Source organism: Seriola lalandi, unplaced genomic scaffold (genome assembly GCF_002814215.2).
Source record: "Seriola lalandi dorsalis isolate HSWRI2012SDOR001 ecotype SW California unplaced genomic scaffold, Sedor1 jcf7180002054954, whole genome shotgun sequence".
In the NCBI taxonomy this organism is placed as follows: domain Eukaryota; kingdom Metazoa; phylum Chordata; class Actinopteri; order Carangiformes; family Carangidae; genus Seriola; species Seriola lalandi.
The window spans coordinates 1,385,466-1,412,592 of record NW_019525505.1 but is presented as its reverse complement, the minus strand read 5'-3'; the positions used below and the strand labels follow the sequence as shown (position 1 = coordinate 1,412,592).

The 27,127-nt window shown below is 40.1% G+C and overlaps 1 protein-coding gene across 2 annotated transcripts in view; it reads right to left on the bottom strand.

Annotated features, from left to right (window-relative positions):
• atp1a3a (ATPase Na+/K+ transporting subunit alpha 3a) overlaps positions 1-22,897 on the bottom strand; it is a 30,017-nt gene extending 7,120 nt beyond the window's left edge. The window contains exons 1-16 of one of the 2 annotated variants that reach the window (XM_023394872.2): positions 22,799-22,896; positions 22,531-22,640; positions 10,230-10,343; positions 9,312-9,371; positions 8,802-9,005; positions 7,521-7,634; positions 5,897-6,031; positions 5,134-5,251; positions 4,434-4,522; positions 3,905-4,084; positions 2,199-2,397; positions 1,490-1,734; positions 1,146-1,338; positions 811-986; positions 442-578; positions 119-269 (exon numbers count right to left, since the gene is read on the bottom strand). In XM_023394872.2, coding sequence (XP_023250640.1) covers positions 119-269; positions 442-578; positions 811-986; positions 1,146-1,338; positions 1,490-1,734; positions 2,199-2,397; positions 3,905-4,084; positions 4,434-4,522; positions 5,134-5,251; positions 5,897-6,031; positions 7,521-7,634; positions 8,802-9,005; positions 9,312-9,371; positions 10,230-10,343; positions 22,531-22,536 — 2,121 coding nt within the window. In that variant the 5' untranslated portion in view covers positions 22,537-22,640; positions 22,799-22,896. Of the gene's footprint in view, positions 1-118; positions 270-441; positions 579-810; positions 987-1,145; positions 1,339-1,489; positions 1,735-2,198; positions 2,398-3,904; positions 4,085-4,433; positions 4,523-5,133; positions 5,252-5,896; positions 6,032-7,520; positions 7,635-8,801; positions 9,006-9,311; positions 9,372-10,229; positions 10,344-22,530 lie in introns of both variants that reach the window. The other variant, XM_023394871.2, reaches the window with a different exon arrangement.
• Between the last annotated feature and the right edge of the window lie 4,230 nt (positions 22,898-27,127).

Genomic DNA, 27,127 nt, shown 5'->3' with positions numbered 1-27,127 from the left:
TTCAGACCACAAATTGCTAAAATGGACTTCTTTTTTTCTGCTACAAGCACTAGTCTGCATGTGCATATATTCATCTAACTATGTCTACCTGTTTATGACAGTGTGTTAAGTATAGTACCTGTCTCTGGCAGCCTTCTACAATGATTAGTTTCTGCTGTGGGGAAGTTCTGGCAAAGACGATCTCTGTGTGGTTCCTCAAAATATCGTCCATCTGGTCCTGACTGAGGTCCTTCAGGTCTGTGCCGTGGATCACACAGGCCTTGGCATCCCTACACAACACAGACAAAGCAGATCAATAAGGTCTGTGTAACAAATGAAAGTAACTATTGTCATATAAACACCTTTTACATGCTTGGTGTTCAGCCTTAATTCTTATGGCTGAATTAAAATATCTGGTGAGGCTACATGAATACCTGTTGCAGTTTATGTTTACTGTCTTACCTGGGGTTGACCTGGCTGACAGGGATGTTAAGGCGTGCAGCAATATCTTCGACTGTCTCGTTGCCCTCGGAGATGATGCCGACACCCTTAGCAATGGCCTTGGCTGTGATTGGGTGGTCACCAGTCACCATAATGACCTGAAACAATAAGAGGAGGAACAAGATGAAGAGGCAGGAGATGAAAGGGATGGAAAATCAGCCAAAAAAACAGGAACAGGAAAGAAGAGGGAAGATCAACAGTAGAAGAAGAATGGTAGGAACATAAATAGGTAAAGGAGAGAAAATACTATTTTTCCAGAAATGTCTGTGACATTCATCCACAGTCTTCATATCTAAAGTCTTTTAAATGTCAGATTTGGAAAGTGCCCACCTTGATGCCAGCGGACCGGCATTTGCCCACAGCGTCAGGCACGGCAGCACGGGGAGGGTCGATCATGGACATCAGGCCCACGAAGCAAAGGTTGTCTGTCTGGAAGTTGACGTCATCCGTGTCAAAGGCGAAACCTTTGGGGTACTTGTCCTCTGGCAGGAAGACGTGGCAGAAACCTGGAGGAATTAGGAAAGTGGTAAGAAGTATGAATGAATTGTACATATAGGATGATACAGGATATATCAAAGTTTATTTCTAAACTCTTCCAAATTCCCCAAAATTCCAAACTGTGTCCTTTTGTTAAATTACCACTGTTTTCTATCTTCTATCCTTACCCAGTACTCTCTCTCCCAGTCCTCCCAGTTCCAGATAGGCGTTCTGGAAAGCCTCCCTCATCTCATCGTCCATGGGCTGCTCCTTGCCTTGCATCATGATGGTGGAGCAGCGGTCAAGGATCCTCTCTGGAGCTCCCTTCATCACCAGCAGGTACTGATTGTTGTTTTCATCCTCAGTTTCGTGTATTGAGAGCTGAAGGGAAAAGATTTAAAAGTCAGTATCATAACCATTAAAGAACTATAAATCTTCTGGTTTCAGTTCATGTTATTTTGAGCTGGTGTGGTCTGTTTGTGATCGTATACATTCTTTCTCCAGTTGCACAAGTAAACAGAGGGGGACAGACCTGATACTTGTTGGTGGAGTTGAAGGGGATCTCGGCCACCTTCTTGTTCTTGTCCCTCATGGTCTTGACGCCGCCACATGACAGCTCAATACATTTCAGCAGTGCTGACTCTGAAGCATCTCCGGCAACATCACGCTTCAGGATGGGCAAAGATTCCTGGCCGGCCTTGAACGCAGCGCGGTTGCACAGGGCAGCGATGCGGGCCAAGGACACCCATGTTGTGGAGCTCTTGTCGAAGGAGGAGCCTAGAAAATGAAATTTATTCACAAGTATCTCAGCCGCATCTCCTTTTCCCACTTATATCACAGCTGACAAACAACTCTTCTTTTCTAGTCTGTGGTTTCAAATCAACACTTCATGTATCTAAACATGAATTTCAACAGAATGCAGTTTCATCCATCAACCAAGCAGGAAGGCTGTTTGATACACGTTTTACTTTGATTTAATTGGTGGTCAGAGCCAGTGTGCAATGTTTAGAAAAGGAAAAGCATAACAACAGGTTAAGACCAATGATTTGATAAAAACAAAACAGCACTGATCAGTATTTGAAGTCTCAACCTAACACATATTTTATAAGCATTTGGTTCTTGGCAGATAATCATGTTGGTTGCTGGCCATTAGTTTATGCTGCCATGGAGAAACCAAGGGCATAATATTCTTACTATTTTTCAGGAAGACGGTAATTTAGCAGGACAGAGTAAAATCTCACCAGACTGGTCCTCAGTGGTGTCGGCCTCATGGATCTGGTTGTCGAACCACATGTGGGCCACGGTCATCCTGTTCTGGGTCAGGGTGCCCGTCTTGTCAGAGCAGATGGTGGAGGTGGAGCCGAGAGTTTCAACGGCCTCTAAGTTCTTCACCAGGCAGTTCTTACGCGCCATTCGTTTAGCAGTAAGTGTCAGACACACCTGAGAGAGGAAACATGAACAGCAGAGAGAGGAAGGAGAGGCAGGAGGAGAGAGGTTGTCGACAATAAAATAAGACAAAAGGAGAGAATGGAAACAAACCAAAGGAGAAAGAGAAATAATAATTAGCATCTATGTGAGACAACTAACAGCAAAGATGAACATCTCCAGGCACAAAACAAACTTTTGCCAATAGGCAGACACATTAATGCCATACTGTGCTTCAAATCATTAACCACACCTGAGAGCTAAACCACCTGCACTCCTGGAGATGTTAATCCTGCTCCTCACAATGTCCATCTCTAGCAAAATGCACTAAAAACATCCTTCCAAAAATAAAAACACAGCCCAATGAGTGATGCAGAAAGAACATGAGGCATGAACGAGTGAAGCGGTGAAGCAGAGCAGCGGTGCATTATGTCATCATGCCAAATACGGCAAGAACCATGGGCCAAACAGAACTAGCCAAGGCCAAGCAGAGGAGGCCGAATTCATTAGTCATTAGCCTTATGTCATTACATTAGCTAGCCGTTGTCATTGCAGACAGCACCGCGACTGGCCTGGAAAAGAGAGAGAGAGAGAGACACACAAAGAGGAAGATGGAGAGAGAGAAACAGATACACAAACGCATATGGGACTGCCTTGGGAAAGAGAGATGGAAAGAGACACACAAACAGAGACAAAACACCACCTTCACCACACAAGCTGATACTGACACATAGAGAATGTTAAAGCACAAAAATACACAGACACACACACACACACAAATGCACACAGACATACAGCAACATCACAAACCATAGGAAACACACAAGCACAAAGAAAAGAGAAGCAGGGTCAAAGACAAACAGCAACACAATGAGACAACATCAGCCACAACACTGTACACAACACAAAATATCCACATTTACACCAACACATACAGAGAGCACACAATCAAGCTTCAGGGAATCTGATGAGTGATATGTAACATTAGTAGTGCGAGATCAGTCTCTCAATCACAAAATGTACAAAAAGTGTAGCTTATTTATGGGATAACTAACTATAAATAATGTCTAGTTTTAGTGTCAGTGGACTTGAGTTGGTTGCTGTTTGAACAGATAAAGGGTCCTGTAGTGTTAAGTGTTTCATGTCATTTAAAACATATGAAAGCTGTTTTGGAAAGATGTCACTGTATCAAAAATAATGTATTTTTTCTGATTTTACACAGTTTCTTAGATTTCTGTAAAAAATAAGCAAATGAAAACAGGGTTTGACCCAAGTCCACACAAAACATGGGGAACTGAGGAGAGATAAGAACACACAAAGAAAAAACACAAAAAAACCCCCCCAAAAAAACACACACACACAAAAAAAAACAACGAAAACAACAGCTTAAGGGAATCATACAAATGAACAACAGCCTTGTAAACACAGACACACACTAGAACACTAACAGTTCAGTTCCTCTCACCAATTAAAAAAACTAAACTAACTACTACACTAGCTTCCTATTTCTCTGCCAACTCACAGTGACTGTGGCCAGCAGTCCCTCAGGCACATTAGCCACAATGATACCGATGAGGAAGATGACAGCCTCCAGCCAGCTGTAACCGAGGATGATTGAGAGGACAAAGAAGGTCACACCGAGGAAGACAGCTACACCCGTGATGATGTGGATGAAGTGCTCGATCTCCTTGGCAATGGGCGTCTGAGGAGCAGAATACATATTTAGATTGACTGAAGTAGATGAATTTTTGTAGCTGTTCTGTCTAAATAATTAGTTTAGACTGAATGAAACAAAGAAACTAGAATTTACTAAAAACTCTAGACACTGAAGCTCAGGCACATGATATTTCCTTATGGTTTGGCAGCTATTAAAGGTCAGTTGATCCAGGACACTTATGTTAGAAAACTTCTTAGATAAGATGTTGTCTTTACATTAAGCATTAAACAAAAATTAAACAAAAAAAGCCTGTTTCTAGCAAGCAACCTCCATTATTTGGCCTGTATAAGACACAAAAGACCACTGTCAGATAATTAATAATAATGAATGTCACCTTGCCAGTCTCCAGGCCTGAGGTGAGGGTGGCGATACGGCCCATCACTGTACGATCGCCGGTACACACAACGATACCACGAGCTGTTCCTGGAGGAAGAGAGCAGAGAGAGCAGGGTTTATAAAAATGATCTTTATGAGAAAATAAGAGGAAAACAGTGGCAGAAATAACAAGAATAAAATATAAAGATGGAGGGTAAAGATGAATGGATGCACAGGTTTGACGGAGCAATGATGGTTAGAAGGAGAGTGCAGGACTTGAGGGTCTTAATGTAATGTAACAGTGAGTCCATGAGGGGGCACCACATATCACTCTTTTCCAATCTACCACTGTGAGCAGCATAGTGTCAGTTATAAGGCCTTCCTGTCTTATCATAAGTACAAGTTTACATGAGGTCACACTTCAAGGCCTAGGGCTCTTCTGATGACCAGTGATGTCACTGACGCTCAGTCAGACCAAACACTTTCATAAAAGCTAATGTGTAGCGTCTTTGTTTGCAGAACTGTCTGAGCGCTGAACCAGAACAATACAAACACACAGATGTAGCCATATGAGTGAACACACACACACAGACACACACACACACATACGAAATGTTTCTACGAGAAGAAAAGTGGAAACCCAATCAGTGGATGATACACACAGTGATGTTATAATAATGATTTGTGTTGTGCAGAGACGATGGAGATGGTGACCTTACCCTCGACACAGTTGGTTGAGAAGAAAGCAATATTGCGGGTTTCCAGGGGGTTGTCATGGGTACAGTCAGGTGACCTGGTCTGGGGCTCTGATTCCCCGGTCAGGGATGAGTTGTCCACCTGGACAGAGTGACAAAGAAGATAAAGCAGTGAGTATCTGGTTCAGTGTATAGATGGTAAGACTACACACAAAGCCAGACAGAGAGACGGCTTGTTTGTATTTTCAGTGTTTTGATCTTCTTCATTCATACCTCCTGTGCTAATGAATAATGAATTCTTGTTTGTGGTGCTCTTTCTTGTGTTTTTATACACACATTACATTTCATAAAAATGTCTTTGGAGCAAACATTCAGAGTATGAATTAAAATTCATATAAGAACCTGCAGAAACACTGAAGGTTTGTATGAATTTAGCTTAAAAATAAACAACTCATCTGTTTATCTATAGCTTGTGAAGCACTGTGAAGATGACAAGCTTGTTTTAGTTAATAAATTATCAAACAACACATCAGGTGGATTTCCAAAGAGTGGACAGAAACTCATATTACTATTACTTACACATTCACTGACTTCTACTGTGCAATCACATTTTTACTCTTGGCCATTGAAAGTGAATGAGCTGAAACCTCATGTGTGATGAAATGAATCACTCTCACTCTGATTACCTGATGTTGAGACTGGAAACTTGATTCTCTAGAGACACCTTACTGCGGTTGTCTCCTTGGGTCTGTATAATTACTGGAGTGCATCTGTGCCTGAATCTCACCTTGCAGCCGTGGGAGGAGATGATGCGGAGGTCAGCGGGGATCCTGTCTCCTCCTTTCACCTCCACCAGATCTCCTGCCACCACCTGCTCAGCATTGATCTGCATCTTCTCTCCCTCACGGATCACCAGGGCTTGCTTAGAACAGAGAGAGAGAGAAAGAGAAGAAGAGAAACAGAGGGAGAGAGATTCTTTTTATGGGAATTACTTACTGTATATTTTAATACCTAGATTCTTGTTTTGTTTAACATAAAAAATAGACAAAAGCACAGCCAGCTATCATAGAGTTGAAGCCTTTTTCCAAAAATAAGAAAAATATCTGTAAAGACACTATTTACAGAAAGGTCAGAGATGAAGTGGTAAAGAGTAAAAACTAAAGTAATTGAAAGGTGGATAAGGAAATCAGAGGAATAACATGAAAGCTGTGACAGTATGATACTGTCATAAAAATAGAGCTTTACACTTAAAAAACACCTGAATGACTTAGGAGCCCAATGTAATACAACATCCTGCTTGCTTTCAAACCAGGAATGTTACTATTTTACCTTAGTCTAAAACCAACAACTCTGTCGTTGACATTTTCAAATGAGAATATGAAGTAGAATAAGTTTCCTCTAAGGAGATTTCTACACACCTATAGCAATGTATGAGTGGAATAAGTGTTCGTTTTATGTGTTGAACCACCATTATTGTAGATTTCATTCAAAATAAGATTTTTTTTATTACCATCTTCTATTATTGTGATACATGCCTTTTAACAATAATTGGAAATATTACATGCTTCTTTATGGGACTTTAAATCTTTCAGAACCATGTCACAGTTAACTGATTTATTTAAATTTAATTTTAAAGGCTATACAAATCTAAAAACATTGTTTTCTTTTTCTATAACCTAAAAATTTCTTCTTCTACTTAGATTTTTTCATGTAGATTTTTTAATCAGCATTTTCACTAAAGATTATCACAACTGGGTTTCTGCAGGGTTCACAAAGTCAAATTCAAGACTTTTAAAGAGAATTTTAGTACCACACAGGAATTTAAAACCTGGGTCATACCAGCCAAAGCATCAGTGAAAACCAGGAGTGATGATCTGGCCAAGAATTATTTCCCAAGTGCATGAATTTACTGACATTTGTGTGACACCTCCCAGCAGTATATAACAATAATTTCTCATAATATCTTTAAACACAACCTGCATGGGAATATGGCCGCAGAAAATGGATGGATAGATGGATTATCTAATAAAAAAAAAAATCTAATTAGTATAAGTGCCGCATATTTTGTATAATTCAGGGTCTGGAACAATAATACTGGGAATTTTCATCCAGTGTTTTGGCTAAAATCTCGTACAAAAACATTTTATTATATATTTTTTATTATTATTTTTTTAATTTAATGAAATATCACATAAGAAGACCTTTGTAAAACACATTTACATGACATTACATTTAAAATACAAGTTTTCTTTTTTTTTTTTCTTTCTTTTTTTTTTTTTTTACTTTTTTTGGGGAAATTGAAATCAATGCCTCTCTGCAATAACCCTTAAAAAAATTTGGCACTTTTTGCAGAAATTGTCAGAAACAATTCCCCATGATATCCTCGTGTAGGACTGTTAGGTGTCTGTTACCTGAGGGACCATGTTCTTAAAGGATTCCATGATCTTTGAGCTCTTAGCTTCCTGGAAGTAGGAGAAGCAGCCGGTGATGATGACGACAGCTGACAGCACAATACCCAAATACAGCTACAGAGGCAGAGACAGAGACAGAGAGAGGAGGAAGAGAAAAAGATGAGACTTTCATATTTAATGCAGAAATTAATTAAGTGACTTCACCTTTATCTAAAAATGCATCACATGAGAGGAGGGAAAGAGAAAAATAGACCACAGGAGAGAGACAGAGAATAATTCATCAGTCAGATATTTTGATATGAAACACTGAACTTTAGACAGTGAGAGGTGAAGAAGATATTTCAGGAAGCTGATGCTCCTGTAAAGTTTAAACTCTAGAAACAAATCATCCAAGCCCTTCATTCCTGTTTCACATCCTGTAGCTGACAACCACAATAGCAAGTGGTTTAATGTGGACTCAGTGACTTGGAGGCTGTCCGTCTGTTTGCTGTCTACATTTGTTAGTGGGTTTATGACTGTGCTGGTGTGTCTATCGTCTCATGTTTTAAAGGATCACCATTAGAGGGTCTAAATCCTGCAACACTCCCTGTATGTCCTGTAACATCTGACATGACTGTGGCAGGTTATTAGAGTGTGAAGTTATACTCTGGGTGTGTGATATAGTCTCGGTCACTCATGGTGACTCATCACTGTTGTTGTTTCACCTGGAGTCCTCCCCTGTGGTCCAGACCAAGTATTTTGTCCTTTCATGCTGTGTGTCTGAGCCGTTTAGCCTCAGTTCGCAGCTTTACTTTGCTCTCTGACCCGACATGAAACAGTGTTGACCTGTGAACACCCTTCTCTTACCCTGCCATTACCGATGCCGGGAGTCATATGCTCCCTTTGGCGGGCCCAAAAATGATGCTAACAGGATGGTGTCTGTCACTCTAAAGATGAGTCGGCTGGCATGATTTGGACAAACAGCTGACACATCTTTTATCACTGACACAGCCTCGTCCCTCAGGAGTAGTGACTCAGAAAACTGCTTTGTAAAGTGATTTGCTGGTGGACAGGGAACACACAGACTATAAGAAATGCACCCTTCTCTATCCTCCTTCAGTGGTTTCTGATACCCAGTTTCTCAGAGGTACTGATCTTTTTATTTTAAGTAAATTCTATCTAGTAACTTTAGCAGCTCTGGTTCACTTCAAATCATCAAGCCTCGTCTGCAGCAGTGGTGGTAGACTGAGAATTTATTCTATTCTATCATCATCCATCCATCCACTACGAACTTGCACTTACGTTATCTCCAGCAGGCTCGTCCTCTGTGGCTGCCTGGATGGCGTAGGCCAGAAAACAGAGGATGGCACCAATCCACAGCAGGATGGAGAAGCCACCGAACAGTTGGCGACAGAACTTGACCCACTCTGGGGTTGTGGGGGGTGGAGTCAGGGCGTTGGGGCCATCCCTGGCCAGGAACTCTGCTGCCTTAGCATTGGTCAAACCCTGAGAGGAAAAGAGGGAATGGACAGAAACGAGGGAGAAAAGATGGGTTAAAAGAGAAGTAAGTGAGCAGAGGCATGAGGGCAGTAGAAATGGAGGCAGGAATAGAGAAGAAGTTAAAGTAAAATTGTGTTCTGAATGGGACATAATTGTATAAAATGAAAACTACAAAATCTAAATAGATTTTTAAAAAAGGTGTAATGACAGGGATATATCAGTGTGAACTATTGAATCATTAGCAATGTGTTAAATCAGGACAGAAACAATCCAATGAATCTGAGCTGATGAAAGAAAAGTTCAAAAACTCACCTGGACGATATCAGTGTTGTATTTCCTGCAAACCTCCTCAACAGACATTTTGTGTTCCGTCTACAAAGAATGAAAAGAGAAAGTCAACTTAAAACTCAATTATCAAACCAAATCAAAGTTATATTCAAACTAAATCATACATTATCTAAATATACTATCCGAAAATGTAAACATTTAAAATAATTTGAATTTTATTGCAAGCATTCTGGTATCATGTTTTAAATTCCAACATTATGTATTTATCATTTGCAGAACTGACAACAGAAAATGAATTGAAACCAAGAAATAAATGCAGATGACTGTTGATTACAGAACCCCACATACTGTTCTGGGTCCTTGGTGGTGATAAGTTTTATAAAAATGAATGTTCTGTACTTTACAAATGTCCCTAAAAGAAGTTGTAGATTTTTTCAGGATTGATCTATGACATAATGGAAATCACTGGTTTATCTGAACCAGCTCATATGATTTTATATCAAAGGGATATCCTGTGGGTTTGGCTTCCTGCCCCATGCAGGGGAAAATGGATTTCCACAACAGGATTAAATTGCTCTGGCATATTACCTCAAACCACACTGTACCACTACTGTGCACCAGCTGCTATGAAATAGGCCTACTACGTCTCTGTATTCTCCTTTTCAAACAGGGAGATTAGATTACAGCTGGATGCTAGCTCTTCGAAAGCTGGAGTGAGGCCAGGATGTACTATCTGTAGTATGTAGTATCTATGAACTCCTCACCACTCAGCTGGGACTTCGAGGCTTTTGTTGATTCTGTCTATGAAGACAACTACTCGTGTGCCCTCAAACTGGTAGATTCAAGACATATGAAACCACTATAGTGTTCAGCATCTAGGGCAAGTTGTTCAGTTTCAGAAAATGTCAGTGAGGTCACAGAAGTAAGAGGCAGTGTACGTACGATGGGAACTTCCTTCTTGAGGTCATCCAGATCCTTGCCTCCCTTCTTCTTGGGCGACTCCTTCTCATCCTTGTCCTGCGTGGTGGCCACGCGGTAGCTGTCCGACCGTCCATACTGTCAACACACAAACACAGGATCACTCAGTGTCATCCTGTCATATAATAAATACATATATATGAACACATTACTTTTATTTTTTTAACAGCTGACACTCTTTATTATTCTCACTGCAGCACAAGAGGACGTCTTCCCGACACTTAGACACAGTCCAAACCAAGTCTATCTATTTTAGGGACTCATCACCTGAGAGAAAAGGCAAGAAAGTCGGGCCAAAAAATCCCTTGACTATCCTACTTGGAGCTGCAATAACAGTTTATCACTTAGGATTACCACTGATCAATAATACAATAATTGTAACAAAACATGTTTCACTGCCTAAATCCCGTTTTTGCTTCCATATTTAGACCCAGTCAAAACATCTAGATTGAGATCCAAATTTAGATGTAATCCCCTGGTGTGAGGAGGGGAACTTGACACTTCCTGATTAGATGTGGCATCATTAGAGCACAGGCCCGTCTCAACAGCTCCACTTGAACTGCAATTTACACCACCGCTATTTAGGCTACTGACATTCACAGCACAGAGAACGCTGCTGTGTCTGAGAGGAGCAGGAAAAATAGCAATCTGGAAACTGTTAAGAGAGAGTTTGATCGAGGGAAATGGAAGGGCCAGAAGGTAGAGAGAGAGAGAGAGAGAGAGAGAAAGAGAGAGAGAGAGAGAGAGAGAGAGAGAGAGAGAGAGAAAGGATCATGCAGGACACAGGATGGAAGAAAAAATATGCCAGTAACTGTGACGTGCATCTTGGGATATTCATAAACACCAATGTCCTAAATTAGTGTGTAGTGTAAAGACTTTTTTTTAACACTGCATGAACACATGTTGACATGTGTTTGTATGTCAAAACCTGCAGCTTTCTGTGATTATAATTTCACTATTCTGAGCAGTAGAGTTCTAAGATATCAGATGGGATGTCAACTCGTCAAGAAGTTGTTGTTGTTGTTGTTGTTGGTTGGTGTGTGTGTGTGTGTGTGTGTGTTTGTGTGTGTGTGTGTGGTCCTTTCTTGTTTCTATGCTCCAGAATGAACATCCTGAGGGTTTCTAGCAAAGAAATAAAATGTCAGCCAGCTGCTCAGCTCACCGCAACAGCTCCCATAGAAACAGGAGTATGTGAGAATGAAAGGCAGGATGTGAACCCGCCCTCTTTTAAATCTACAAATCCTGCTGAGAGTACAGGTTGTTTTTATTTCAATATTAAACTTTGTCACATAGGACTACACCCAACACTGATTTTTTTTTTTTTTTGTTGAGGTTTCCACTAAGACCCTGATGTAAACTTTTATTACTTCTACAGTGTTCCTGTGTGTTCCTATTTTTATTCTTTTACCTCCCAAAGGGAATTTATCAAACTCCCTGTCTGGAGGACTGTACCAAGAAATCTTTTTGTTGAACCAGTGGAAACCCAATGCATTGCAGAAAGTTATATTACCATAATAAGGCTTGTCAAATCATCAACTAAACTCAAATGGGAAAAATATAAAATTTGCATCACAACCAAAACATTGTTCAAACAAACCTAATGTGATGTCACAAAAATTGCAATTTCTGTTTCAGCAACTTAGGGTCACTTTTAACATTAGCAGGAGTAGAGCATGAGGAGTTAACAGATGGACGCTAAAATGGCAACACACCTGATTTAATTAATAAGGGTTAGGGTTAATAAAATGCTGTGCAGGCATATGAGCTTTGGGTGAATGGTGGAACCCTTGTTTTGCCCTCAAAATGACTGAGTTTCTTTCCACATTACTTGCAGTGTAATGGGAAGCTGGAGCTACATGTCTTTAAAATATAGTGACCAAGAATTCATGAATCATGCATCAGACAGCTGAATGTCTATATTTTCCTTGATTCCACTGCCCTTTAGTCAGATAAAGAAAAAGAAAGCAGTTTGGCAAAAAGACCATGCAGACACAGGAAATCAATTGTAGCCCAGCAGGGAAACATGTAGATCTGAACAATGCAACCACAAATGGATGTGTTTTTAGAAGCACAGACACATTAAGACAACTTATTACATGCTAATTGGGTTTAGGAAGCAGGGTGACTAAAGTGAAGTATGGGTAATTAAATGAATCCAGTGCTTGAGGGAAATCTTTTTCATCAGTTTTGAGAATTTAAACAGCCTGTTTAACCTTATGAAGTTCATTTTAATTTTACTTTAAGACAAAACTCAGACATTTCTGGGAGGCGTTTCCACGGTGTGCAGCTAAATGGGTGAAGACTTTCTACTGGCGACACATTAAGACTTGACATTTGTTCATCAGGCAGATGAACGCTTGTTGTGCATGAACGTTCAACACTTTCATATTTTTAGTGAACGCTGAACTGAACAAATTTGTTTACAAATGATGAACGTGAACATGACGTGAGTGACACATTTTACGACAGTTTTATGGCGCACCGCATGATGTCTCCATAGACACGGCCCAGCATGACTATATTTATATACGGATTTTAAATGTAACTAATGTCTGTGTCAGTGGCATACAATGATTCATTTAGTTTGGGAGTGGCAATGATTTGGGGTTGGTGATGGAAGGGTAGAAGGAAGTTCTATTGAAAAAGAATATCGCCCTTTATTCATATAAAAAAAATGGAACGAATGAATGTGAACTAGTTCGTTTTCAGCTGTATGAACGGAATTTTGAACTAGTTGTTTTTAAGTGTGAACTGACACAACACTGTTCACCACCATGTAACCCTAATACAAATGAAGTGTGGAAATAAATATAGTGAGATTCAGATTCTGTTTAACTCTGCCTGATGAGCGGGGACTTATTTTGGGAAAGCTCTTATGTGGATTAGTTTAGACCAAGTGCTTTCACACTGATTTGATGACTGTTTTATGCTGCTTACCGTATGTTTTTTTTTTTCTCAGTGGATGAAAAGCTGGGTGAGTGATGGCTTGTTGACATCAACTAAACATACTGCCAGACATGTTTTACATCCTCTTACCTATATAAATCTGTTTGTGTGCACTGGTCCTGTTTTACTTCAGAGCGTGTGCATGAGAAATGTTTTTTTTTTTATGAATGCCTATATGTAATCAACGTTTACATAAGTCATGAACTTTGCTTTATACATGTATGTGGAAAAATGTGAGTGCATGTTCAATATGTATTTTTTCTTATAGATTCATTATATACATATGGTAATAAATAGACTCTTACTAATATCAAATTTGGGGCCTCTAATAGAAAATATATTAACCATTCATGTTATGTTCTTAGTACAATATGTTTTTTTCATAATGAATCTTCCATTTAACGCCAATTGTGTGTACCACAGCTCCTCCATCTCTGCCTTAGAAAAGTGCCTGTCACATTGTCACATGACCAATGTAACAAAGACTAGTCGAATGTTATAGGCATAAGGATTGCTTTGGTCAAACAATCCCTCACTGTGACAACAACACTTGCCGGAAGACCATCAACACTAGTAATATGGCTGACAGCGACAAGTCTATTCTGTGCTTGCTCCTGAACGATGAGCCTATTTGGACATTTTAGTTAAACCTGTGTTTTGACACCTTTGTGTGTGAACCTGCCACCGTTGCTCTACCTTCTTTGATCCTAAATGTTGCTTCTGTTTCTTAGCGTTCATAAATGACCAAAAGTGACTTTGTTTATTGATGCTGCTGATGTGTGAATTGCAGTTATATCCACGGGCACAGTGGTTAAACCACGGACTGGGCGAGCTGAGTCATAAAAATTTACATTCTGATTAACAGTGGATCGGTGGCGATTGGGTGAAACACTATAAAATGTATGAGGAATTTATTGAATGTGAACATATTTTAAGCTTCATTAGACTCCGTGTTTGAACTGCTGAACTTGTTATGTTTCATTATTCATTTTGGGCAGTGGCCAAACATCATTAGGAGCTTTTAAATTGTTTGTGTTCAGGAAGTAGCAGAGACATACAGAATTTTAGTTTGAATGGATTGAAAATGTCAGACTGTGTTCAGATTATTGTGGAAATACTTTTTCATTTACTTTAAATAAATGTTTATGTATTTAAAATCAGCCTACTTCATTGTAATATGTTACCATATCATCATGTGTAATATGCCACTGAGAAATAATGCTCATGTGTGATCAGGTGAGGGTCTCTAAATTAGGGAAAATAATTTACAAAATAATTTAGTTCCCAAGAACTTTGTTTCGTGGCATCTTTGAAAAAATCCACAATGGTAGTTTTGTGTGTGTGCATTCACTGTTCACAGTGTATAATATGTGTATACAAACTCATAGACCCATACATGTCTGCTTTTTAGTGTTCCTCTGTGAAGAATACTTTTATTCCATCTGTCCACTTGTACACATGTTTATTTTCTGCTCGACTGAAAACGTGCGTGTAGTTGTGAAGCTGCATGCGCTGTATGTTTATGTGTGTTCATGTGTGTGTGTGTGTGTGTGTGAGGTGCCATCTGTTAGGAGGTGCACTGTTCCCCCGGGTAGTTGTGTCCAGTGGGCCATCAGATTACTGCTGTTTACTACACTGACAGATTAACCCAGTGAACAATAATAATCCCCTCTCAATCACTCTCTCTCTCTCCCATCTTTTCAACAGTCTCTCATTCATCCTTACTCATTCATGTAATTACAATTTCTGTATTTCTCTGGGTACATCCACTGAATATATTCACACTAGGGCAATGATCAGATTTCTTTCTCTTTACACCCTCGCCTCACCTCACAGTGATTCCTGACAACACCTAATCACTATCACAATGTTAACCAATCTAAATGAGGTAAAGCCAAAACTAAAATCACCAAAAAGCATATTTGACTACAGAAAACTGCGAAAATCCATCTCTAACCATCTCAACTCGTAGTCTGTCAGAGCAGAACTGTCAGAACTCTGCTTCCCTTCGGCTCTCCCTCTCCTCTGCTCACGTGCTCATGAGCGCACGCATCCATTCAGGATGATGACTGCCGAGGCGACAAGGCCATTGACTCAAACACATCAACAGACCCCTTCAGTGCTGCAGTTCCTTAAGATGTATGAAGTCAGCAGCACTTCCAAGCAGCTCAATACATCTGAACAAATACAGTGAACACATTATTTGTACTATTACACTTAGATTTGTTTAGACTTCAGTTTACTGCTAGAAAGTATTATATAAGAGAGCTGTGCTATTTTACCCTCTGCGTCAATTTTGCTTTTATAATACTGACTTTTTTTTTCTGTTTGTGTTGCATTTCTTCTTTAATGTATCTTCTGCCTAAGGCTACATACTTGGTTATTTCAACCTCTTGATTTTTTATTCCTAAAATGCACTGAGAAGAAAATCTCCTGGGCTCCACTGAATCACACACAGTCTCACAGGGGACACGTGTCACATTCACATATAAATATTTGACAACTCGGTGAAAGAAATATGAGCAGGGTGAAATGAAGAAAGTGAACTCCTAATTATCAAGGGCAACATATTCCCCCGCCAAATTTGATTTTACAGACATAATGTGACTTTCAAGGACATTTCTGAACCAAACCAGGACACGTATACAACTGCGCACCAACCTTTTGAGACAGGCTGACATGTTATATCATGACATATTATTTTATGATATTGATTGCTTTCAATGTCACCCATGATTAAACCGAATTAATTTAAAGGATATTTTCCTCCATTTAATTTCCTTTGCTCAAGTACATCATGCCTGCTCTCTGTCTTGTTACAGGCTGTAAAACCTTGAGGAGGTTTCAGCAGCATCCAGATGTTCCATACTGAGCTACAGGACAGATTGAGCTTCCTGAACATGTGTAGTCTGTTCTGTCTGCTGGGATTCTGTATCCAGCCTGGCCTGCGGCGCTGGGGACCACAGGTCTGAGGAAGGCTGGATAAGCCATTTTTTAATCTGCTGAAATCACTGGTAAAATCTCAGACATGAAACAGGGACATTTTATCAGCGCTTCCTAGTTCCAGGATGAATTAATACATGTTGGGTTTGAAAAATAACAACAACAATTAATAAACTCTTCATTAATTAAAAGGTAGAGATCAGAACACAGATAAATATCTACCAATGCACTGTAATGAGAAAAGGGGGCATTAATTATTAAGATCAGTATCTCCAAGATAGATTTCCTCATTAATTTCCATGACTGGATTTTAGTTAATGTTTAGTTTGTTTATCTTAATGGTCATTTTACATGACAGTGGCGGATTGTTCTATTGTTGCTTGTCTGCAGGGCTTGTTTCTGCCCATTTTATGATTATCACTTAATTGTTTTGTCTACCTGGTGTCTATCTGGTTCTGTATCTTAATGCATATTTAAAAGAATTTAAATGTAAATTCTGATCGCTGTTTATATAAACACATGTCCACTTGTATGAATACACATCTGAATGTAGGTATATTTAAACTGCTGAATATTTGTATTTCTGCTAATGATAGCTCTTTTTTGTTATCTATTTTATTTTTCTGTACTCAGGTCACACTTGTAAATAAGATCTTGATATCATTGTGACTTCTTGATTAAATAAATTGTATATATATATATATATATATATATTCAGAACCAGTTATAACTTGATCAGGGTTGACTACAAATATACTCTACCTCTAACTCTACCAGCAGCCTCCATACTGTAACCATGGTGAAATATTCACCAGCTGGCACTAAACCATTTGGTATTTAGCCAAGCTCATCGTGTTGTATTTAGCCTATTTTTTTTTTTAACTAAATCTGATGATGTTCCAGTGACTAAAATGTCACATTTTTATCTCAGATCTTTTGAATGGAGGATCTCGCTGCTACCTCCAGTGGAGTTTACACAAAGAATAGGATTATCACATAGATCAGTGGGTCGACCGACCTAGAAAATACTGATAGACTGACTGGCAAACACACACGCATGCACGCACGCACGCACGCACGCACACGCACACACGCACGCACACACACACACACACACACACACACACACACACACACACACACACAAAGAGTGTAAAAGGGTTCCTCCATCATCTATCCCTCCCTTCACCCTCCCACTTTGTTTACATTCTCCTCCCTCCAGGCTGTCCATCTGTTTCTCTTCTCTCTTGTACTGTGATCTGCTCATCGGCATCGAGGTTTCATTATGAGGAGACAGTCTGTGCCACACTCTGCATGATGAGGAGGGATAAGAGATCACTTTGTTTTTTACTTGATTCTGAAATGTGAAATATTTGTGCAGTGAAAGTCTGGATGGCTGCCAGGGTAGATTTCTAATAAGCCAGACCAAAGATTTTGTGCGTTTCCCACCATTTAACTATGTGTCACCTCATGCAGCGCAACATGTCTGGGAGTGCGATAGAAAATGGCAGTTGTTGACAGAATCAGATTGACAGCATCTACTTCCAATGGCATGATAGATAGGAGATGTAAGGTTTCCTAGCAACATCCAATCCGCTAGGTCCATCTAAATAATTGAAGTCAACTGTGGTGGAGGAAGGGGGGGGGGGGTATTGGAATTTTTTAATGATGTACTTAATGTGAAGGTGTGTTATGTAATACTGCTGTAATGTTCAGTGTGCGGGGTCCTCTCACTCTCTCACCCTCCCTGTCATTTCTGTACCGTAGTGTTGAAGAAGGTGTAGAAAGCCACCAGATATCATTTACACCTAAGTCACCCCTTGTTAGCCTGACAGATGGGAAGTGATGTCAAAATGACACCATAGTGCATTTGAAGTGAAACACAATCAGTGGCATTGGAAAACCATGATTGTAGTATGGATCCACCTTATTTCACATCCACACACCCACACACACACAAATGGAAACTAGCGAGGGACAGGAGGGGAGAGTCTGCACGATATTGACGGACTGGAACAATTGTGCAACAAAGTCCATGTCCAAGAGAACATATATGGTGCAACTACAATCACATATGTAACGATGAACTGTGCATTTCAGCACATTTAAACTGCCAGGGCTGCTTGTTAGTGATGTCAAATGTCAAATCTGAGTGTGAGTAAACGGACTACACATTATTCCTGCCCCCAAGAGTCAGCTTCAACCCATAAATATCAGTCAAATCACTACAATCACATACTGTACATACAGCTGCTTTGTTCCTGCATGTGTGTATTTAGCTTAATGCATGCACTTTGAATTGCCCTTGTGTGTCAAAGCTACCATTTACTTGAGGCTCCCAGCAGGTGTTTCAGTTTTTATGGTCTTGAGCTAAAATGATGTCCACAGACCATAGATTACAGATATGGTCAGCAGATGAACCTACACGTTTCCAGAGCTTCACTGTTTGGTAACAGAATAAATGGCTGGTCAGATCATGATTTATAGACTCACCTGCAGGACAACAGTTTAAGGGTCTGCACATCACTATCACCATTCTGACTGTTTTAATCTTTCAAGTCATTTTATGTGATTTAATGTTTCTTGTGATGGTTAAACCCAGTCAAGAATAATCTCCCTCAAGAGTCAACCATGGGATTCAATTTAAAATTCAACATCTGCAGTAAAAAAATGGTTTTACCAGCAAACTATGATAAAAAAAAAAAAAGCTGATGAGAGGCATCATTAGATGAACTGCATGTTAAATTTCATTATGCACAAGAATAAAGTGAAAGCTGATTTATCCCAACATTGGTGCTCATCAATTTACCATCGGAAGATGGCACCCCCTAAATCAACAACTGGTTAAACAAATGGAACAACTTCACATCAAAATACACCAAATCTGAAAATGTTACAAATAGAATGAGTCACTTAAAACTCAAACATTATCAGATTTAATTGGAAATGTTGCTAGAAACGTGCTTTTTCTCCTTTAGTTGTCACAACACAATACCTTGATTCCTTAAGTGATAAAATGAGATGAGATATGATAAAATTTATCCAAATATTACAGAATCACAGAGACAGGCGATGGTACGAAAACACATAAAGAACTATTTGAATGAAAAAGGTTAAAATAACAAATTTGAGGAGGGAGATGACATAAAAAAATACACAATATATATATATACATATATATATATATATATATATATATATATTATAATACACTGGATTAAATAAATGAATTACATAAATATTTGTACAAAAGAAGCCCAGTAGTGTAACTATGGCAGCCATGATGTGTGAACATAATGTTATTAGGTTAATGAATGGTTAATACATTAAACTAAAATGTTTAACTGTGTATGGCCACAGCAGTTTTATATATTGTATTTTGCTGCTAGGTTGCCACTCTATTGATGGCTTCCTTTACTTTTCAATATTGGAGCTGAACAAACATTCATGATGATTTTAAATGTCTTCATAATTATTATTTACAGTATTAAGTGGATCATATTGAGATGCCTTCAGAGAGTGAAAAGCACATTCTCATATAATGGTGAATGTTATGTTTAACAGATAATTATCATCTGGATTGAAATAGAGCCACTACAATTAAGAGATCTCATGATGTGGAGAGCGAGGTCATGGATGGATTACACCCCGTGAATGAAAAGAGAACAGACCTCAGACACACAAAGTACACATAGAGCCACACCACGCATCATCCATCCTCCACAGCAATTGGCTCTCCCCCTGAAGCTTCCGCACCCAGTGCATTGTGGGATATCAGCAGATGAAGTCATCCTTGTATATTTCTTTTTCTCCCTCTCTATCTCAATGTTCATCTCTCCATTTTCTTCTCAAACTCCATTGTTGCTCCCTCATCTTTGTCACCAATGCACATTAGCAGCATCCCTGCATCTCTTCTTGCATTCCTCCACTCCTCCATCTTTCCCTGTATTCACCCTTCTCAAGGTGACTCACCACAAAAGCATCTCTCTGTCTCTCTACCGCCACCATTCACTGTAAATCACAGTATCTTGGTCAGTTTTCCTCCATGTGAGGCCTGAAGTGGCTGACCTTTGTTTCATCGCTGTCTTCTATCCTTTTAACCCCCAACCAGATCGTTGTTGCCTCCTGGAGCAACATCCCCTATCAATTGATTGGCCCAGATCAAATGGCCCCAGTTGCCTTGTCAACTGAACCCCCCCCCCCCCCCCCCCCCCCACGCCTATTTCACCCGAATCCTCTCTTACTCCACCCATCACAGCCTGAACACGGGAGTTTCCACTCCACTCCCCCATGCACACTCACATACACACATACACACACACACCACCCTCCTCCTCCACTCTTTGACGCAGTAGTCAGAGTTGTGCGTGGTTTCCCCCTCCAGCTATTTAGTGGACAGCATCACAAACCGTGACAGAGCGGCACCATTTCCACGACTCGGCCTGAATTACTCTCTACCCCCCACCCCCACCAAACACCCCCAAACCCTGATGTGGAGCAGAGGAGAAACCATTGCCTACTTCATTAGCAGGGATGGATCATGACCCTACCAAAGAAATGGAGCTAGTTAACCTACAGTTCACTTTAGCCTGATTTTAAAGACTTGATAATATAATGCAAATAAGACATGCTGCAGGAAATTATTACATTCCTTGAAGCAATATAGAGTTGTATTACCTCACTACTGACTATGGGGAGTGGATAATGCCTCATAATAATACTACAGGAATGTAACAGGGATTTATCAGTAGGAATGACATCATGGAGTCTATATTTAGTGGCTCAAATAGGATGTCCTTCATGACCTGACAGATCACTAAGGTTTTGAGAGAAGAGACCCTCATGGAGAGCATCTTCCATTGGGACCCATCTATCCATATTTTTAAGAGTGGGTGGGTGGGGTGGATGACCATTGCTGAGGAACCATTTTGACGCACTTGTCTGTGCCCATTTGGTACCCAGAGCTTAGCTGCATCTACATCCTTACCAAGCCGAGCACCAGTCAGTGACAGCGACAAGACACACCTTTGCATTATGTAATGTTTGATGAAAATGCACCAAATTGTTGGTGGAAGAGAGAGAAAAAATGGATTCACAGCCGCCACCCTCTGTGGATCATTTCCACTTCACACCCTCATATACCACATATTTAAAAATCCACGACTATGCTTTTATCAGGAATAATTAACAACACACACACACACGCACACGATATATGTGATGATTAGGAGTTAATGCAGTCAGAGGAATGACAGGATATTCTGCAGTCCGGGCTGCGCTCTTTTTTTTAACCACCAGCAGGTTATATATTCCAGTGAGTAACTGCGCCTTTCACCTGCATATTATTCTCAAACCATTTCATTTCTGCAGGGACTCCGTCTCATTATGCGGTCTGACTAATTGTGTATTTAGAAGCTGTGAATTTCCTCAATCCTCTGCAGCGGGTTCAGCATCTGGTGCCAGATGTTTCGTCGGTTTAATCTCGTTTTTTGGAAACAGTAGAATCAGCAGTGCATCTCTCCGCTACTTTAAACACAAAAGCTTGTTTTAAAAAAAAAAAAAGCCTATTAATTTTTTCTAGTAAAAAGAAATGATGTTGGGCATACAGGGCTCCATTCTCTGATTCGGTTCAGTTGCTCGTTACATTAGGTTTGACGTTAGGGCTTAAAATGAAAAAGTGTGTTTGCAGGAAACCATACGGTCCATTTAGTGTTTGGGTGATTAAATTGTGGAAATACAGATCATCCAGATGCCTAAGAGTGACAGGCATCTGTATGTATGTATATATATATATATATATATATATATATATATATATATTATGTTGAAAGCTGAAGAGACTAAAATACCAACCGAGGACAATTACTGTAACGCGTTACCACCCTGTTACGGTTCTATCGCACCGGTCTGGAGTCTGGATGCGGAGGGTTGACTCACGAAAAATCTGGCGCATGTTCCTCAGAAGAAAAGACGGTGTCCAGGGCAACAGTCGCCCCCCTCTAATCACCCGTTAATCTCAGTCGTTATTGTGATTTGGTGTGATAAATGACAGTTAATGACAGACACCTAATGTGATGACTTTCTGAGAGAAATTACATCAGTTTGGCTACAAATAAAAATACATGCAGCAGGGCGGTTTAAACAGTAATAACTGTTACAGCTAGCTTAAACGTGTCATAGGTAAACCACCGTGTTCAATGTCATTCTAACATCATGCCTGCGCTTCCATACACCTTTAACCCTTTCCTCAAAGGACACACTGAACAGCCGTTAATGCAAGGCTACTTTATCCAGACTGTACAGCTACCTTTGACATAGCTGACATTTTTTTCTACAACGTAATAGCGAAGTAAATCACAAGAAATCTAGCGCTTACCCCCATTTCGGCGCAGTCAGTCGGGTCTCCTCAGAAGATGAATCGCTTCTCGGCTTGATTCAACCAGAATAGCTGGCTTGAAGGCAGGGAGAGGGGGCAGAAAACAGTCTCTGATAATGAGAAGGAAAAAAAATGGATCCCTTCAGTTGACAGCTATAGCGCTAATGACAAAATACAATTAACTAGCTAAGATAATATCCTAAAATATCTTTTTATCTAAGATGAACGGGCATAAGGTAAATTGACAAGGCAACGTTTCATCGAGCACCTCGGCAAAGATGCACCCCGTTCAGATGAAAGTCAATAGGGTTTATTTTTTACGGCATAAACTGTTGAGATTGTTCACAGCCGTTGGTGATACTACACCAACCCTCTCTCTGTGAGACGCAAATGATACCGGTGGAAAGTAGACCCGGAGAGGAGGCTTCTTCTTCGGATGCTGTCTCCCTCCGCGGCTGCGCGCAGGCTGCCGCAGCACTCAGGGTTCCCTTGGTTATATTCCGCGGATGATATAAGGACCATATAAGTTCTTAATAGACCAGTACTGCGTTCATATAACAACAGAAAGCTTAAAAAAACAATAAAAGTAAATAAAATAAAAGCGTTCAGACGATAAATACTGATCAGAAGCAAGAACAGAAAATCACATTTCCTACTGTAGGCATATTTCATCACAGGTTGCATTAATTTTACCAGAATTATTACAAGACAAAAAAAGTGAGAACGATTGATCAATGTGAAATGTCTTGATAAGTTGAATCCCTGACTTAGAGGATAAATATTAGAAATGATGTCTGCACTATGTGTCTATTCTGTAATCTCTAAATTCCCATTAAATCCAGTGTAACCAGTACTCCAAAACTGGAATAATACTTAATCTGCGTCTGTTTATTGTTAAAACTCTAAGTTTAATCATGGGGCACCTCTGCAAGAGAAAATTATCTAATGATGCAAGATCTGCCATAGTTCATATTAGGCTTTCGTTGAGCAAATTCCCTTCCAAATTTGCATTTAACTATAGTTAAATTCAGGTAAATTATAATTTACCTGAAATTATAATTTACCTGAACCACTGACAGACTGAATCAGGGGCTTTTGGGACCCATTGGAGTTTGGGGGCCTAGGAAAGTTGCCTGCAATACTGGGTCACTAATCCAGCCAAGCTTGTGCCAAAATGTGCCACAAAGATGTATGCATGTAAGGGAGGAATTATTATAATGGAAGTATTTTCAGGCAGATGAAATTACGCATCTCCCCCCTGGGTTTTTGTTCAGTTGGCAGCAGCTGCTCTGACTGCGGCTTTTCTGTTGCTGTGAAAAAGACTAAAGCACGAACAAATTGCACATCTGCATCATCAGTGGCATCAGGGGGAAAAGACTTTCGCACAGAGTCTAGTCTGGAAATGCATTAGTATGGCAGCATCCAGCAAACAGACATGAGCGGCAGATTTTTTTTTCTTTTATAGACTATGCTGACAATTAAGAGTAGAAAAGAAAGATGTGCAAGAGAAAAGAGGATTAGAGAACAGAGAAATAATCACAGTGAAAACATGGAAAAAAAAGGGAGGAATAGAAAGAGTGAGGCACAAAAGACAGGAGAACAGGCCTAAGCCACTGGCATCATGCTGGAACAAAGATGGCTTACACAGTGCTAATACATGGAATGAAAACACCAGCCAGTCTACACAGAACAAACTGAAAACAGGGATCACATGGAAACAATGTGATGTTCTTGGTCGGTCAGAGCAAAGCTGTGGCTTCACATGCTTTATTTCTGTGTGCACCACCTGCTGTGGAAGATTAGACAATTACACTGTTGTTTTTAGAGCCTTCAAATGGAGCAGGAGGCTATGAATAGTGTGTAGCTGACATACACACACACACACACACACACACACACACAAACACACACACACACACACACACACACACACACACATGCACCCATCCTGACTGATGTGATTCAAATGCTAACACTGAGTAAATGAATGGATGGGAGAGCATTTCATATTGCATAACACATGAACAAGCGAGACAGTGATCAAGTAAGTGTGTGTGCATGTCTGGTTGTCGCTGCAAAGGCATGTGTGTGTTGCTATGCAAATGTTTGTGTTTGTGAATGCCTGTGAGACTGTGTGCAGGCTCGCTCGTATGAGTGCCTGCCTGTGTGTGTGTTTTGAGGTGGCCGCTGTGTCCAGATGGGATCAATACTCCCCTCTATTATAATTGAAGTGTGGCCTGGTTTCTGCACTGCGTTGTCATGCCTCCAGCATGCACCATCACTCATGGGTTCTTTTTCTAGCAAATTCTAAAAGTGAGCTGAAAAAAAAATCTGTGTCATTACTCATATGTTCAAAACGGAATGTAAAAGAGGTGGGGAAAGATTAAGTCTGGATGATCAAATATAGCAGCCGCATGGACCACCTGTTTATTGGATGAGTGCAGCTAAATAGGAAATAATGAAAAGATATAGTATTAGTGCAGTAGTGTATAAAAATGCACGATATTGATAGATATTCACTAATGTGATATTTGTGTGTAATTTAAACTTTATATGTTATAGTTATGTTTCCTATTCATTGTTCTCAGAGGATTGCAACAGTAAAGGTCGGTGTTCTTCAACCATTGAGATGACTTACCATTTGAAAACACATTTCGCTGTATTTTCCCTCATAACCACCACCCATCTTACATCTTTCCCCCTCCTCCTGTTCTTTCTTCCTCTCCATCAGTCCGAGTGTATTTTAAGATCTGAGAGAAAAGCAGAGAAACCGGGGAGAGAGGAGAGAACAGAACAAAAACATTTCAGAAACCTGGTCACCATAGCAACAACTGTCAGGTAACCGTGGCTTCCAATCATCTAGCTGACACAAAACAAAATTGAGGAAATTGGAAACAGGATGAATGGAAGGTGCAGACCTTAAAAGTCCTGTAATTGTCTTTGTTGAATTGTTGTTGATTTAATCACCTGCAACAGACTGATTCAGATAAATGGATGTGGAATGATCTTGTGATGGAAAAAAAATGCTTTGTCACTGTTCTTAGCAGAGACAAATGGGAGCGGTTTCATTTGTAATCACGAAGGATCTGAGGATTGATTTCTTAGCCGTGCTGAGTCCAGTCTGTCACACAGCAGGAGACAATCACTGTTGGTGAGAGAGAGACACACACACACACACACACACACACACACACACACACACACACACACACACACACACACACACTGATTTTTTCTGCGCGTTAACAGTTTACAAGTAGGCTATGGGTAACATTTTAACCAGTCTGCGATGTCAGGAATCACCACTCCCAGGTCCTTTACCTGCCCCCCCTTGCAAAGCACCCGACCCCAATGCCTCTCGTTTTACGTGTTGGGACCACAGGGCAGCGGCTCCATGTTACTTTTTCAGACTCAGCCTGAGCTCCAAGAGGGGGCATTAAGGTTTTATGAACCACTGACAGTATGGCCCCTCCCCTGGTACCAACTTGCTTTGGGAGACCCTACCAGGGGCTAAAACAGGTAGTCAGGAAGTCTCTCCACTAATGGAGTTGTATTGTTCTTTGACTCTGAAGAAGACACTGTACGTGTTGAAATGTTAGTCGTTTGCGCCTGATCATTAAACTGCTAAAATGAATCATGTGCTCCAGTATTTCATTTGGGTTCAGTCATTCAGAAGTGGCCCATTGTTCGTACTCTACCAGGCTATTGTCCCCACTAACACAGCTCCCAGGATCACTACGACACACAAACCGTTGTACCAGACCACTGTGGTGAAATTTGTGGCAATTCATTCAATAGCTGAAGAGACATTTAAGTCTGGACCAACAACCACAGTGACTAACTGGAGCTGATTCATGCTTTCTCATTACAAATAATGACATTATATTTTCTCCTAAATTAACCTCTATTTGTTATTAATATGATTTAAGTTCATTCAGATGTGTGGATGTCCCCATACAACCACTTTCCTCTGAGCAGCTCTACAGAAGCAGCTGTGGGTTAAGTGCCTTGCTCAGGGGATCTCAGTGGTATTCACTGATGCAGTGGGGTGGGGGGTGGGGTGGGGTGTTACTTGCTCACTGACCATGCCAAGACTTTCCCAGTATGTCTGGGGATTCAGGTCACAGGTTTTAACCTTTAGCTCACAGACTCTGTAAATGCCACTGTGTGAAAATCCTACTTATAGGTCTAATAGCTCTGGTGTTGGATCACCAGTCAGTAATTTTAGTTTAATAAAAATTCAGTCACCAAGAGAAAAATAAAACCCTTTAACAAGCTCTTCAACCCACTTGACATGTAAATGTTCACTGTAATGCTCCACAGATCTAAAACTGACACTATATGCTTGTCTTTACATTGAATATTAAAAATTTAAACGTGAAAAATTGACTCTGAACTGGGCTTACAAAGAACAATACGATGTATGTGAAGATGACATATTGTAACATTTTATAACATTTGTAAGAATATAAATACATATTCACAACTGAAGTTTCGCGATTTACCACTATTGACAATAACCATGATATTTAAAAATTTAGACATTGATATTGTTAATAATACAAATATGATAATATTGTGATGGCAGATGTTAGGC